Below are 12,989 nucleotides of genomic sequence, written 5' to 3' on the forward strand. Positions count from 1 at the left end.
TTTCTGCCACTGGCCCTTGTAGCAAGCTTACCCACATTTGGCTCTGATGGAAGGGTCCCCAGAATTGAGGTGTTTGTCTTCCCTGCTGAAACCTCCCATAAATAAGATCAAGAATGCAGCCAAGGGATGTGGCACTTGTTATTCACGCGAGTGGCGTCTTCACTCCTGAAATGTCTCACACTTAGTGGCGATTTCAGGTGGCCTTCGTCACACGCCACATCCTTTGCCACGCCTACCTTTTGTTAAGGAGACAGTTTATGGAAGTAAGCCTGTCATTCCTAGTTTCACCTGCCATTTACTGTCTAGAGTGCCCTTGTCATTTTCGTTTATCTACCACTGCAAAACGAAAGCTTTACATCATAGTGTTTGGAGAACTTGGTTGAGCAAAAGTGGGTCTTATGGAAACTTCTGCAGTTATGCTATGTTTGCTTTCTCATGTAGTAGGATTCCAGCATGCCTACTTATGTAGCTTTCAAAAAGCAAAAGCACCATTCGCTGTCTTTTGTTTCCCACTGGCTTATGCTGGCTTTGGAGGCTCTCTGGTCACTGAGGGCAGGTGCAGGGAGTGGCAGATGCGGAGGGGGCATCCCCAGCCCTGCTCAGCTCCTAGTGTGTGATGGCTGGTGATGTGAGCTCCAGCACCCTTGGCTCAGGCCTAGCCTTCTGTGCCCACAACTTCCCAGGTCAGCTGGAAACCATACTGTGATTAGAAAATATAGGCTTCTTTGGAAGTGGAAGTGGTGTGGAGAAAGAAGGCCCATCACACTACATTATGCCAGCATTCCTCCGGGGTTTTCTCTGTGTTAGTAGTAGCAGTTACCCTTGGCTTCTCTAACTTCTCTCCCCATTAACGTGTGGCTTCACTTTGGTGCCTCTGAGCCAAGTTCTGGCCCCCCAGACCCCAGGCTGTGTCTCCTGGCCCATGCCCCCCCCATCTCCCTGCTTACCCCTGCAGAGTCTGGAGGTGGGGGTTCAGGGGCAAGGCGAGTGCAGCGGCCCCAGCCCCGACCCATTGGGAGGACAGTGCCCAGGTGCCTGGTGCCAGCATGGAGAAGTCAGGGAGGCCTTCCCGTGTTCCCACAGGGAGCGCGAGCAGCGGGAGCGGGAACAGCGCCTGGAGGCCTTCCACGAGCGGAAGGAGAAGGCGCGCCTGCAGCGGGAACGCCTGCAGCTTGAGTGCCAGCGGCAGCGCCTAGAGCGGGAACGCATGGAGCGGGAGCGGCTGGAGCGCGAGCGCATGCGTGTGGAGCGGGAGCGCCGCAAGGAGCAGGAGCGCATCCACCGTGAGCGCGAGGAGCTGCGGCGCCAGCAGGAGCAGCTGCGCTATGAGCAGGAGCGGCGGCCGGTGCTGCGGAGGCCATATGACGACGGGCGGTAAGGACCCAGCCCAAGGTCGCGGAAGTCGTGCCGCTTCAGTTGCCTAATTGCTCTCCCCTGTCCTCCTTCCCTGGGGAGCTGGGGACGTTGACAGGCCGAATCTAATGCCTCCTGTATGGGACTCAACAGTTGCCACCACCTGAAGTTTATGCAGTTTCTCCATCTGGGGGCTCCACAGCCTTGTCCCTGAGTCATGCTGCAGAGAATCTTGTTAGTTGCCACTCATTGAGCAGTTTGTGGCGCTCTTGCTTAGAGGCTGCCCCATTATTCACACTGTGGTTCCTGGTGGAGCATGACCGCCTGCCAGGTACCTGTCATGGGGCCTGCCAAGCCTGTAGTTAGGCCCGTGGGCACCACAGCCGCCAGTTCGCCTGGTAGAGGGAGAGGCACAGAATTGCACTGTAGAAAAGGAAATTGCCTTCCTGTCCAAAAAGTAGGTTTATTGGTCTCCAGCCCCTCTGAGCTGTTTAATTGACGGTCACCCATCACCCCACCACCCATGAGCCCAGTATTCTGGTAAAAAATCAGGAAGAAGATAATTGGATGCCATCCTGAGCTGTATGTAGTTCACTATCACCCAATCTAATTCCCTTTGCTTTTGCAAAAAACTCAGAGGGAGGTTCAGGTTACCGTAGAAGACAGGAAGGTGGAAATGTGGCAGCTCGGAATGGCATTCCAGAGGAATCAAATATTTCATTTCACTTGAATCTGGGCTCATGCGGGGATCAAGGTATTAACAGCCTTGTGATACAATTAGCTCCCAGCAGCCCTCCTTTCAGGACTGTCAGATGAGAATACCGGCGTGCCTCTTGGCAGTTTGGGGGATTTTAATTTATCAAATCAAAGCAGTAATGATTGAATGTTTAGAGATTAGCCCTGCAGGACATTTTAAATGATACTGGGTCTGGAGAGAGCTCCCCTCCCCACTTCCACTTCTACTTCCTTTCCTTTTTTTCTCATTTTCTGTCGTAAATGAAATTCACGTCCTTTTGAAAATAAAAAATAGGCGAGATGATGCTTATTGGCCAGAAGGCAAGCGTGTGGCGATGGAGGACAGATACCGCCCAGACTTCCCTCGGCCTGATCACCGCTTCCATGACTTTGACCATCGAGACCGGGGCCAGTACCAGGATCATGTGGCTGACAGGTCAGCACCCATCGTGTCCTGCAGCCGTGGATGAAGCCACCTCAGCCTGATGCAGGGATAGATCTCCCATCTGTTCTCTGACGTCTGATCTACTTGTGAGGCTCCCAGTGTCTGGCTGACCCACTACTGCATGTGGGATTTAGAAGCACACGGCCTTGATTGACCAGGATGTTGGACTCGGGACATCCTCATCTTGTGGGGCGGGAGGGCCCACAACTCCGTTCAACGCACTGCCCTCTTCACAGATGAGTGGGGGTTTGGGGGTGATTCCTGAGTCTCAGCAGCCCCCTGCTCAGCTCTCTAGGGCCCACACTCTGGGCCTTACAGCTCCCTGGGGCTCTCTTCCAGCCATGCTTCTTCCACCTCATCCCTCCACCAGCACAAGCCTCTTGGGAAGCAGAGGGTTTCGAGAAGGGCACGCCTAGCCTCCTTGTTTATACGGAGAGGAGGCCATTTAGAAAAGGGGTGTGATCCTCTGCAGGCAGAGCGGGCCAGAGTCCATGTCCAGGGGGTTCACTGACCAACATAAGTATCTGTACCAGCACACCAGGGAGAATAGACCGTAGCACTCGGGAAAGTTCCTACTAGGTTTACTGGCTTGGTGTTTTGAAGGTTTGAGATTTTTTTTAGCCAGGCCCTTTTGGGGAAAAAAAAAAAAAAATATATATATATATATATATATATATTTATTTATTTATTTTAAGATCTTATTTATTCATGAGAGACACAGAGAGAGAGAGAAAGGCAGAGATACAAGCAGAGAGAGAAGCAGGCTCCATGCAGGAAGCCCAATGTGGGACTCGATCCCAGGACTCCAGGATCACGCCCCGGGCTAAAGGCAGATGCTCAACTGCTGAGCCACCCAGGCGTCTCAGTTTTTTATTTTTCATTTTTGTCTTGCCAATGTCTTTTTAAAAGAGGAATATGTATCTGTATAGTTTATTAGAAAGGCAGCCCTCAATTTTCTAGTTTAAGAATTTGCCATCTGGGTTTCTCATCATGCTCCCCTGGGTTGCATATTCCTGAGCCATTTCACTGTTGATTAGCTCTTCTGTAAGGAAGGGAGAGATGGGCTGAGCAGCCACTCATTTAATGAATGGTGGCTAGAGGTGGTTTGATTTGGTATGAGTCATGTGTTGGGTTAAACCAGAGGTTAGGAACCCTCTAAGGCTTCCCTGGCAGACCCTGGATTTTGTCACCAGGCCATAGATCAATTAGGCATTGGCTTCCTGGTGCGGGTCTCTACCTCTGAGATCACTCCAAGGGATTTTAGTTCAGTAAAATCTTTATTCCCACCTTCTTAGGATCCAGCTTCACTCCAACCCTCAGAGAGAAGGCTTTAGATGCAAGCCAGCTTTTTTCCACAGGCCAGTAAATTACAGTTCTTACTGGGTGAAATAGCATAAGTACCCCAATTGTGGAACTCTTGTGTGTGGCCTGTTGTAATGTTGTCTAGTGCCGTCAGCTGCCGTTGGAATGAGATATTTCCCTTTTGCAGGAGGGAAGGTTCAAGGTCAGTGATGGGAGAGCGAGATGGGCAAGTAAGTAAAACCCAGAGCCCAAGCGTGGGGCACACCTACTTCTGTTGGGGTGGGCGGGGGTTTTTGGAAGTGTCCATTCTGCCCAGTGAGTGGAAGTATACATCATTGTTTTCTGATTAGTGAGTCTTTGTGTCTTTCAAATATGTAGAGTGTTTCTGTTTAATTGCATTCAGTAGAAACTGCAGGTATCTCAGCGTTGCCCGCTTCCTTAGATTGTCTTTGAGTCTTGGTACCTTGGTATGTGAATATGCCCCATGATACCCCACTTGGGGGCTTAGCCTGTTAGATGTTTTGCCCATATTGGGGGGGGGGGGGCTCCTTATGTCTCTGGTACTCTGCAGGCACCCTGTGAGGGATGCTCAGAGCAAAGGGGAGTCTCCAGGAGAAAGGTAGGGAGTGGGTATCAGAATCCTGGCCTTTTAAAACAGTGGTGTATTTCTTTTTCTTTTTTTTTTTTTTTTAAGATTTTATTTATTTGTTCATGAAAGACACACAGAGAGAGGCAGAGGCAGAGGCAGAGGGAGAAGCAGGCTTCCTGCAGGGAGTGTGATGTGGGACTCGATCCCAGAACTCCGGGATCATGCCCTGAGCCAAAGGCAGATGTTCAACTGCTGAGCCACCCAGGCGTCCCCAGTGGTGTATTTCTTGAGGGAATGTGATAGAATTCTGTCTTGGTAAGAAGATGTGCCGGGTCCTTGAGCACAGGATTGGTTGGCCAGGGGCACAGAATGACTCCCACCTGCAGTACTGCTTCCAGTGTCCCATAAAGAGGCCTGTGCTGCCTCCAGAGAATGATGCTTAAGGGGATCGGCAGGCGCTGACCGCCCCAGGGGGTGTGGGAGGGACCCTCCTATCTTCAGCAAGGAGGAGGTGTCCTGTTCTTCCAGTGAAGACGCTCAGTGACTCCTCTCAGAGGACCCTTCAGAGCTGTCAAGCGCAATAAAGTGAGGGGCTCTTCATGCTCACAGGCCAGAGAGGCCTCCACTGGCACTTGGTGTTGGTGCCAGAGATGGAGCTTTAGGGGTGCTCAAGAGTACTTAAAACAAGGAGGGGATCAGGAAGCAAGGGTCGCTGCTAGGGTTCCTATGGCGTTGTCAGGATTGGAAGAGCGCACCTGGCGAGGTGAGGGCCAGAAGGGGCCTGGGCAGGTCCTCTTGGAGCCACACTCTGGCCAGCTGCAGCAGGTTCACTGCCTGTCCCAGAGTGACGTGGCTAGAGTCGCCCTGTCTCTTGTGCCTTCCAGCACTACTCAGACGACCGCCACGGCCATGGAGGACTGCCAGAGCGCCACAGCCGGGACTCCCGGGACGGCTGGGGGGGCTACGCCTCCGACAAGAGGATGAGTGAGGGCCGGGGGCCGCCTCCTCCACCCAGGTTAGCAACGGGCCCGGCTGTGTGCACCTTGCTCATTTGACTGAAATAGCCCCTGCCTGCTGAAGGAGACTGCCCTGGAGCCTTTCTTACACTTGCCTTGGGGACCTAGAGAAGCTTTATGCATCCTCCCCTTTCCCCCAGTCACCTTTAGGCGTATTTAAGGTGGGTGTGGTGCACATCAGAAGGTTCTACCTCCTAAGTGGGTTTTCAGGTGTGGAGTGAAGAAGCACCACTCAGAGACATGAATGTAAAGCCGCCTTTCCAGAGGGGCCTACTTTGCACTCGGTTCTTGCATACCATTTAGTCCATTTTGCCTTAAATACCTGTGGGAAATGTAACCAGGAGAACACATCTGAGGACAAAAGATAGCCCTGAGCCCTGTCACCGTCCGGCTGGGTGGCTGTCACCCAGGGCCAGGCATTCGTGCATTTGTCCTGGAGGACGTGTGTTGGAGGGCTCTGATGGGCCTCTGGTCCCAGGCCTCGGCGCACTGGTCAGCCTGGCAGCCGGTGTGCTGGCCGTTCCAGACTCAGCCTGGACAGCTTTCCTGGTCCCCACTGGTGGCTACTGGTGCCCATGTGTTGAAACCCGGTTTGGATTTGTGTACCTGGAGTTTCTCTCTAACTTTTACTTTTAAACAACTTTTTCAAGCCATATTCACATGCCATAGAGTTCACCCATTTGAAGTGTACCGTTCAATGGCTTGTAGTGTGTTCAGAGCTATATATTCATCACTGTCATCCATTGTAGGACATTGTTATCACCCCAAAAGAAGCCCCTTTTAGCAGTTGCTCCCCTATTTGCCTCTCCCGACCCCTGGCACCGCTGATCCACTCTCTGCCTGTTCTGGGCATTGCACACAAATGAAATCACATTATATGGCCTCTTGTGTCCAGCTACTCAGCATCGTGTTTGCAAGATGCATCCACGTGCTCACGTGTCAGAGCTGCATTCCTTTTTATAGCTCAGTAATGTGCACATGTGGAGAGGCCATGTCTTGTTTCTCCATTCATCAGCTGGTGGACAACAGGGGTTGTTTCCACTTTGGGGCTGTCACAGAGTTGTGCTAAGAATGTTCTTGCGCAGGTTTTCCCGTGAACACGTTTCCCATTCTCTTGTGTGGATAAGTGAGGGTGGACTTGTGGGTCCCCTGGTCGCTGTGCTGTATTGTTTTGCATTCTCACCAGCCACGTGTGAGGATCCCTGTTTGTCCACATCGACATCGCTAAACCGTCTGTCAGTCTGCCATGGGTCAGCCGCGTGCGTCTTGAGAGGGGTCTCCCCACCTGATACATGTGGCTGTGCTGAGCTGCTCCTGTGCTTGCTGGCCTCCTGTGTGTCTTTGGGGGCATATCTGTCTTCATTCTCTCCCTCTTCTCCCAGAAGCCCTCGACCTGGGGCAGGATCAGCCGTGCCACGGCCTCACTGTAGAAACACAACAGGACACTTACGTATCTACTTTTTGTTTTGACGAAGGGGTGGACGTGACTGGACAGAGCATAGTCAGAGGCTAGAGGAGCATCAGGAGCGCGCATGGCCAGGTTCAGTGGACACAGGCACGGCAGGCCGGGAGCACGCGCGGTGGCAAGGTACGGGCCAACTCGCACCCACAAGTTAAAGGAAGGCCGCACATTTCCAAGAGACTCCAGGGGCCACTCCCTCCACAGTCACAGAGGTATCCAGGAACTTCCAAAAAGGGAGTGTGTGCAACCTTTTTCTTCTCTTCTAGGTGGTGAGAGGGGCCTGTCTGGGCCCTCGGGGCCAGGACACCTGGCAAATCGGGGCGGGATGTCGGGGTAAGAAGTTTTGTCTTTGGATAAAATTAATTTGCTCCTGCCCCTCATTTCCTCTTCCCCTTTTTGCATGTTTGATCAACTTGCTGGGTTGAATGTTTTGAAAACGAGCCCCCAAAGTGGCTCTTGGCAGCTTCTGCAAGTTGCACTCCTCAATTACCCGGAATGCAGTCTATGATTATGATTTTTCTCACCTGGAAAAAGCCAAACGGGCTCTAAAGGCTGCAGAGCCATATGCTGCACCACGTAAGGAGGAAAACTTAAAGCACTTCAAGGGGACAAAACATGTGCCTTTGTTCCTAGGCGAGGCGGCTTTGCACAAGGCGGGCATTCCCAGGGTCACATGGTGCCCGGTGGCGGACTGGAAGGTGGAGGACTGGCCGGCCAGGACCGGGGCAGCAGAGTCCCGCACCCACACCCACACCCCCACCCGTACCCCCACTTCACCCGCCGCTACTAAACCCCACTCACTCCGAGTGTCCAGGTAGGAAGATGCACTGTTGAATCTCAGCCAGAGTTACCTTGAACTTGTGGAACCTTTTAAGAAACAAAAGCAAATCCTGCCACCATGTTGTAGCTCAATACAATGTGAATTCACTTTTTTTTTTTAAATAAACGTGTCCTCTGCCATTTTTAAGATAAGATTTCTGTTAACAAGGCATTCCATTTTCCATTAATAAAAATTTATGGTTCGCATTCGTGTGTGTCGCAGTGATTCCAGAGCAGAGAGCAGTACCCACGCCAGCAGCACCTGGTGCATCTTGGGTAGAGGCTGTAAGCCCATGTGAGCGAGTCCTCCCAACCACCAACCACCCTGCACATTCCCCTTCTTACGAGGATGAGGAAATGAGTGCCTGAGTGCCAGTCATCTGCCCAAGGTCACAGGGCTTGGCAGTAGGTGGCAGAGCTGGGATCCAAATTAGGAATTCTTTATTGGGGGAGGGGAGTGTGCATCGTGGGGGCCTCAGACCAGTTGCTTCACCCCTTTGCTGGTGTGCCTGGGGTGGGGGACGTCCAGTGATGGTGTGCAGGGTTTGGAGGTCTGGCTAAGGGCAGGTGCTGCTTGGTACAGGACGGGTGGTGCCTGACCCACCCGTTTCCCTGGAAATGCAAATTAATACATGTAATTTCCTCTTTTGTGATTATAAATGATTCTAATTTTCTTCATTAAAGACTGCCAGACAAGGCACCCGGCTGGCCCTAAGTGCTGCACTTGAGCCCTCGATTCAGACTCCTCTAGTATGGCACCACAGCAAGGTGCTTCTCCCAGAGAACAGCTGAACTGCCAACAGGGAGCTTGGGTGACCGCAGCCACCTTGGGGCGTCCAAGGATCAAGCATGCCCCCCCCCACCTCCATGAATGGGGTAGGCCTGGGGACAAGCAGGAGGGCCCGTGTCCCACAAGTCCTGGCCCTGATCCGGAGTAGTGAGAGTTAATCCCCCAGTGTCCCCTGCTGGGAACCTGGATTCCCTCCCTCCATAACTAGGACAACCACCCCACAGGCTACCGAACAATTGCCAATTCTCCCGGAGTAGCCTGTGTTCCCGCTGGGGTGTTTAGTTTTAAAAGAGCAATCTGAAAATCCTACCCAGCTTGCCGTGGAAGCTGGAGCATTAAAGGCAGGTCGGCTCTGGCCCTTGGTGTCCTCTTTGAATTGCAGTGAGTAAATACCTCATGAGCTTCCCCCACCACAGGGGCTTTCAGAGTCATTTCCCAATGACAGGTTGACAGGATGCCATCTCCATGTTTCCTCCTGCATGGGGCCTGTCTCTTCTCCGCAAGCCAGAGTCTAGAAATCGGGGTTTGGGTTTAACCATGTTTGGTGATAAAGGCCGTGCTGGGCCTGGGGTGTGGGTGAGACCCGTTTTGAGATCTTGTCACCTAGCTGCAGTGGAAGGATCACCCTCCAGGAGGTGGATTGACGTCCAGGAGTGAGACTGAGCTTTGGGCAGCCTGTGGGTGTGAGAACAGCCCCTTCCTGACAGCTGGGCCTGTTTTACTATAGGTACATAAAATCCGTTTGCTGGGGCTGCCGTAATACAGTACTGGGAACAAATTTATGCTCTCAGGGTCCTGGAGGCCAGAAGCCTGGGGCAAGTTTCCTTCCGAGGCTGTAACAATCTGTTCCATATTCTCCCAGCTTTGGGGGATCACTGACAATCTGTGGTGGCATCCCTTGGCTTGTTGACACATCACCTTGGGCTCTGCCTCCGTCACTGAGCCTCCCTGTGTGCCACATTTCCCCTTTCTGTAAGTACACTGGTCATGTGGGTTGGGGCCCACCCGAATGACCTCATTTTAACTTAAACACCTGTGGAAAGGCCTTGTCTCAAATACAGCCACCTCTGAGGTCCTGGGACCAGCACCTCAACATAGGAATCTTGCCAGGATCACGCCCTGGGCTGAAGGTGGCGCTAAACCGGTGAGCCACCTGGGATGCCCTATAACAACCATCTTAATGGTGTATGGTGGTGCAGATAAATAGTGTTGTCCGTCCATACACTGAACACCTGCCATGACATGGACAGACCCTGAGGACACTAGGCTCAGGGAGGGGACCCAGACCCAGAAGGTCACCTCCTGCATGACCCCAGTCCAAGGAGGTCCCCAGAGGAGTCCCACCCACAGAGACAGGAGATGGTCTAGCCAGGGGTGGAGCAGGGGGCAGGGAGTCTGCTTCCTGGGGACAGGGTCTCTGCATGGGGAGATGGAAGGTTCTGGAGACAGATGGTGGGGGTGGGTGCATGGCAGGGTGAGTGTGCTTCATGCCACTGAGCTGTGTAGTTAGAAATGGTTATATTTTACATGTATTTTATCATAATTAAAAATTTGTTTTAGGGATGCCTGGCTCAGTGGTTGAGCATCTACCTTCGGCTCAGGGCATGATCCCGGGGTCCTGGGATCGAGTCCTGCATTGAGCTCCCTGCAGGGAGCCTGCTTCTCCCTCTGCCTGTGTCTCTGCCTCTCTCTGTGTAGCTCATGAATAAATAGATTTAAAAAAATCTTTAAAAATAAATTGTTTTGAAGACTCTGGGTTCTGTAGGATACCATCGGAATGAGAGGCACTGGGTAGAGGCTGGGAGGACAGGCTCGGGAGTTAGACCCTCTCTGCCTCGGCTTCCTTAACCAGCGGAAGGAAACAATATAGTATTTACCACAAAGGGTCTTGGTAAAGATGAAATCAGTCAAATACGTGAAAAACTCAGAACTGTTACTTGCATACAGTAAGTGCTTAATGTTGTCGGGCGCTGGGAGGCCTGTGGGGAAAGGTCCTGGGGCCCTTGTGCTGTACAGGGAAACAGTAAGACATCATGAGGCCTGGAGAATAGGAAGGAAGAAATCCTCAGCTCCAAAAATAAAGAAACTGCAAAATCAGAATTAATACCTTATCAAATGTCTCCACATCGACCAAAATGTGTCAACTTCATCAATTGCTAAATTTTGTACTCATACAGATTTCATTACATTTCAAAACAGTTGCTAGGTTAAATTTTCTCACTTTGCAGGAATTCCCAAGTCTGCATGATGATTGCCAGTCTTAAATTGCGTGTGACTCCTAGTCAAAAAATCTCAAACACAAAGTTATAAAAAGCCCGTTTGATTAAAAAAAAAAAAGGAAAAAAATAACAGCCGTAAAAGTTGTCAGCTAGCAGGGACAGGGTGCCTCTTTAAACTGACTTGCCAGGCTGAGGGGCAGGGTCCCCAATGACACTCATGGTGTTCACCCCCCCTGCCTCCCCACCCCGCAGGTAAGACCACCTCTCCCTGGGGCACACCGTCACAGGATGGTGAGCCAGGGTTTGGACTCGGGCTCCCACCTGCCAGGTGGGTTCGCACCTCAGTTCCACCCCTTTCATCAGCTGTGTGTGCTTGGTAAAGTGACTCACCCCCTCTGGAGCCCACTGCTTTCCTGTTTCTCAGAGGGATGTGATACCCTCTTCATCCTGGGAGGATTTGTTGGGGGACCAGGGCAGGTCCACCGTGAGTGCTGGAAGCTTCTTTTGCTCGGTGGGGCGCTGGGTCCTCAGGACAGTGATTTCCTCCTCCCCAGAGTGCTGCGCTCATTCTAGGATCGGAGCGTTTCACACAACACTTGCAGGATAATGGGGTGTGTGCATTTCCTGTGGCTGCCCCCAACAAATCACACAAACTTAAGGCTCAAAACAAACTTACTCTCTCGGTTTGGGTGGCCACAAGTCCTACAATCCAGTGTCCCCAGGGCTGGATCCTTGTGGAGGCTGCAGGGGAGGAATCGAATTCCCTGCCTTTGCAGGTTCCCAGGCTTCCGGCCTCTTGGCCTTGGCCCCTCCCCCACCTGCAGATCCCCGCATCTTTCCCGTCTTTCCCGAGTCCCATCTCTGACCACAGGCGGTAAAGAGCTTCCAATTTTAAGAATTAATGTGAAGGGGATCCCTGGGTGGCTCAGTGGTTTAGCACCTGCCGTCAGCCCAGGGCCTGATCCTGGAGTCCCGAGATTGAGTCCCTCATCAGGCTCCCTGCATGGAGCCTGTGTCTCCCTCTGCCTGTGTCTCTGCCCCTCTCTCTCTCTCTCTGTGTGTCTCTCATGAATAAATAAATAAAATCTTAAAAAAAAGAATTCGCGTGAAGGGAGCACTTGATGGGACAAGCACTGGGTGTTACACTGTATGCTGGCAAATTGAACTCCAATAAAAAAATATACCAAAAAAAAAAAAAAAGAATTTGTGTGATCATGGGGCACCTGGGTGGCTCGGTTGGTTAAGCGTCTGCCTTCGGTCCAGGTCATGATCCCAGGATTTTGGGATCGAGCCCCGCATCAGGCTCCCTGCTCGGTGAGGAGTCTGCTTCTTCCTCTCCCTCTGCCTCTCCCTCCTGCTTGTGCTCTCTCTCTCTCAAATGAATGAATTTTTTTTTTTTCCAAATGAATAAAATCTAAAAAAAAAAAAAAAAAAGGTGTGTGTGACCAGATTGGACCTATCTGGGAATCTAGAATCTTCTTCCCATCCCGGGGTCCAGGAGCTCAATAACATCTGGCAAAGTCCATCTTGCCACGTTAGGGATCATTGTCACGGGCACCAGGGATTGGGATGTGGACACCCATGGATGGGTGGGGGGATTAGTTTGCCTATCACGCTGGGACATGACACAATCTGCTTTGGGGGAGGAGGTCACAGATGTGAAGACTGGCCAAAGAAGGGGGGCCTACTCATGTCCTGTGGCCATGAAGACATCCCCAAGGCCAGACGTGCTCAGCCCCAGCTTCCCTGCGAATCAGAAAAGTGACGGTTCCTCTGGGCACTAATGAACAGGCTGGACTCCACGGTTACCGTCCACGCTATTCCGTGTGTGTGACCTTTTGAGTTGACCTCCAGGGTAGCTTGCTGTGTCCCTGATGCCATCAGAGACTGAAGCGGCCCCAGCAAAGGTTGAAAGCAGTACCCGGCGGCAGGTGGGGGTGCCCAGATCGCTCTCCGCTCTCCGACAGGCAGGAGCGCCCAGGAGCAGCAGGGTGGCCCCGGGGCTGTTGGCTTGTTGCTGCACAACCTCGAACCCACAGCAAACCCACAGCAGGCTCAGCCGCCGTGTCGCCTCCGGCAGCAAATGCCGACACAGCACACACCGCGTCCTACTACACGGAAGGTACTTGGCTCGATGATGTGGGACCCGGTGAATTAAGGGTGGTGGTGTGGCCGGGCCCTGGGGGGACAGTGGCCGCGAGACAGCTGCAGTGTGGGCTCCGTGTCAGTGAGTGTGCTTGTGAAAGGCCCACCAGGGTG

At 52.4% G+C, this 12,989-nt stretch overlaps 1 protein-coding gene across 7 annotated transcripts in view; it reads left to right on the forward strand.

The window, feature by feature from the left end:
- Positions 1 to 7,928, forward strand: part of SAFB2 (scaffold attachment factor B2) — a 33,137-nt gene extending 25,209 nt beyond the window's left edge. For 4 of the 7 annotated variants that reach the window (XM_072787699.1, XM_072787697.1, XM_072787698.1 and 1 more), the window contains 8 exons: positions 1,084 to 1,374; positions 2,384 to 2,524; positions 3,829 to 3,891; positions 4,023 to 4,065; positions 5,309 to 5,439; positions 6,916 to 7,028; positions 7,169 to 7,235; positions 7,536 to 7,928. In XM_072787699.1, coding sequence (XP_072643800.1) covers positions 1,084 to 1,374; positions 2,384 to 2,524; positions 3,829 to 3,891; positions 4,023 to 4,065; positions 5,309 to 5,439; positions 6,916 to 7,028; positions 7,169 to 7,235; positions 7,536 to 7,692 — 1,006 coding nt within the window. In that variant the 3' untranslated portion in view covers positions 7,693 to 7,928. The remainder of the gene's footprint in view (positions 1 to 1,083; positions 1,375 to 2,383; positions 2,525 to 3,828; positions 3,892 to 4,022; positions 4,066 to 5,308; positions 5,440 to 6,915; positions 7,029 to 7,168; positions 7,236 to 7,535) is intronic. The other 3 variants (XM_072787696.1, XM_072787695.1, XR_012012415.1) reach the window with 2 other exon arrangements.
- Positions 7,929 to 12,989: the final 5,061 nt, after the last annotated feature.

Source organism: Canis lupus, chromosome 19 (assembly GCF_048164855.1).
Source record: "Canis lupus baileyi chromosome 19, mCanLup2.hap1, whole genome shotgun sequence".
In the NCBI taxonomy this organism is placed as follows: Eukaryota; Metazoa; Chordata; class Mammalia; order Carnivora; family Canidae; genus Canis; species Canis lupus.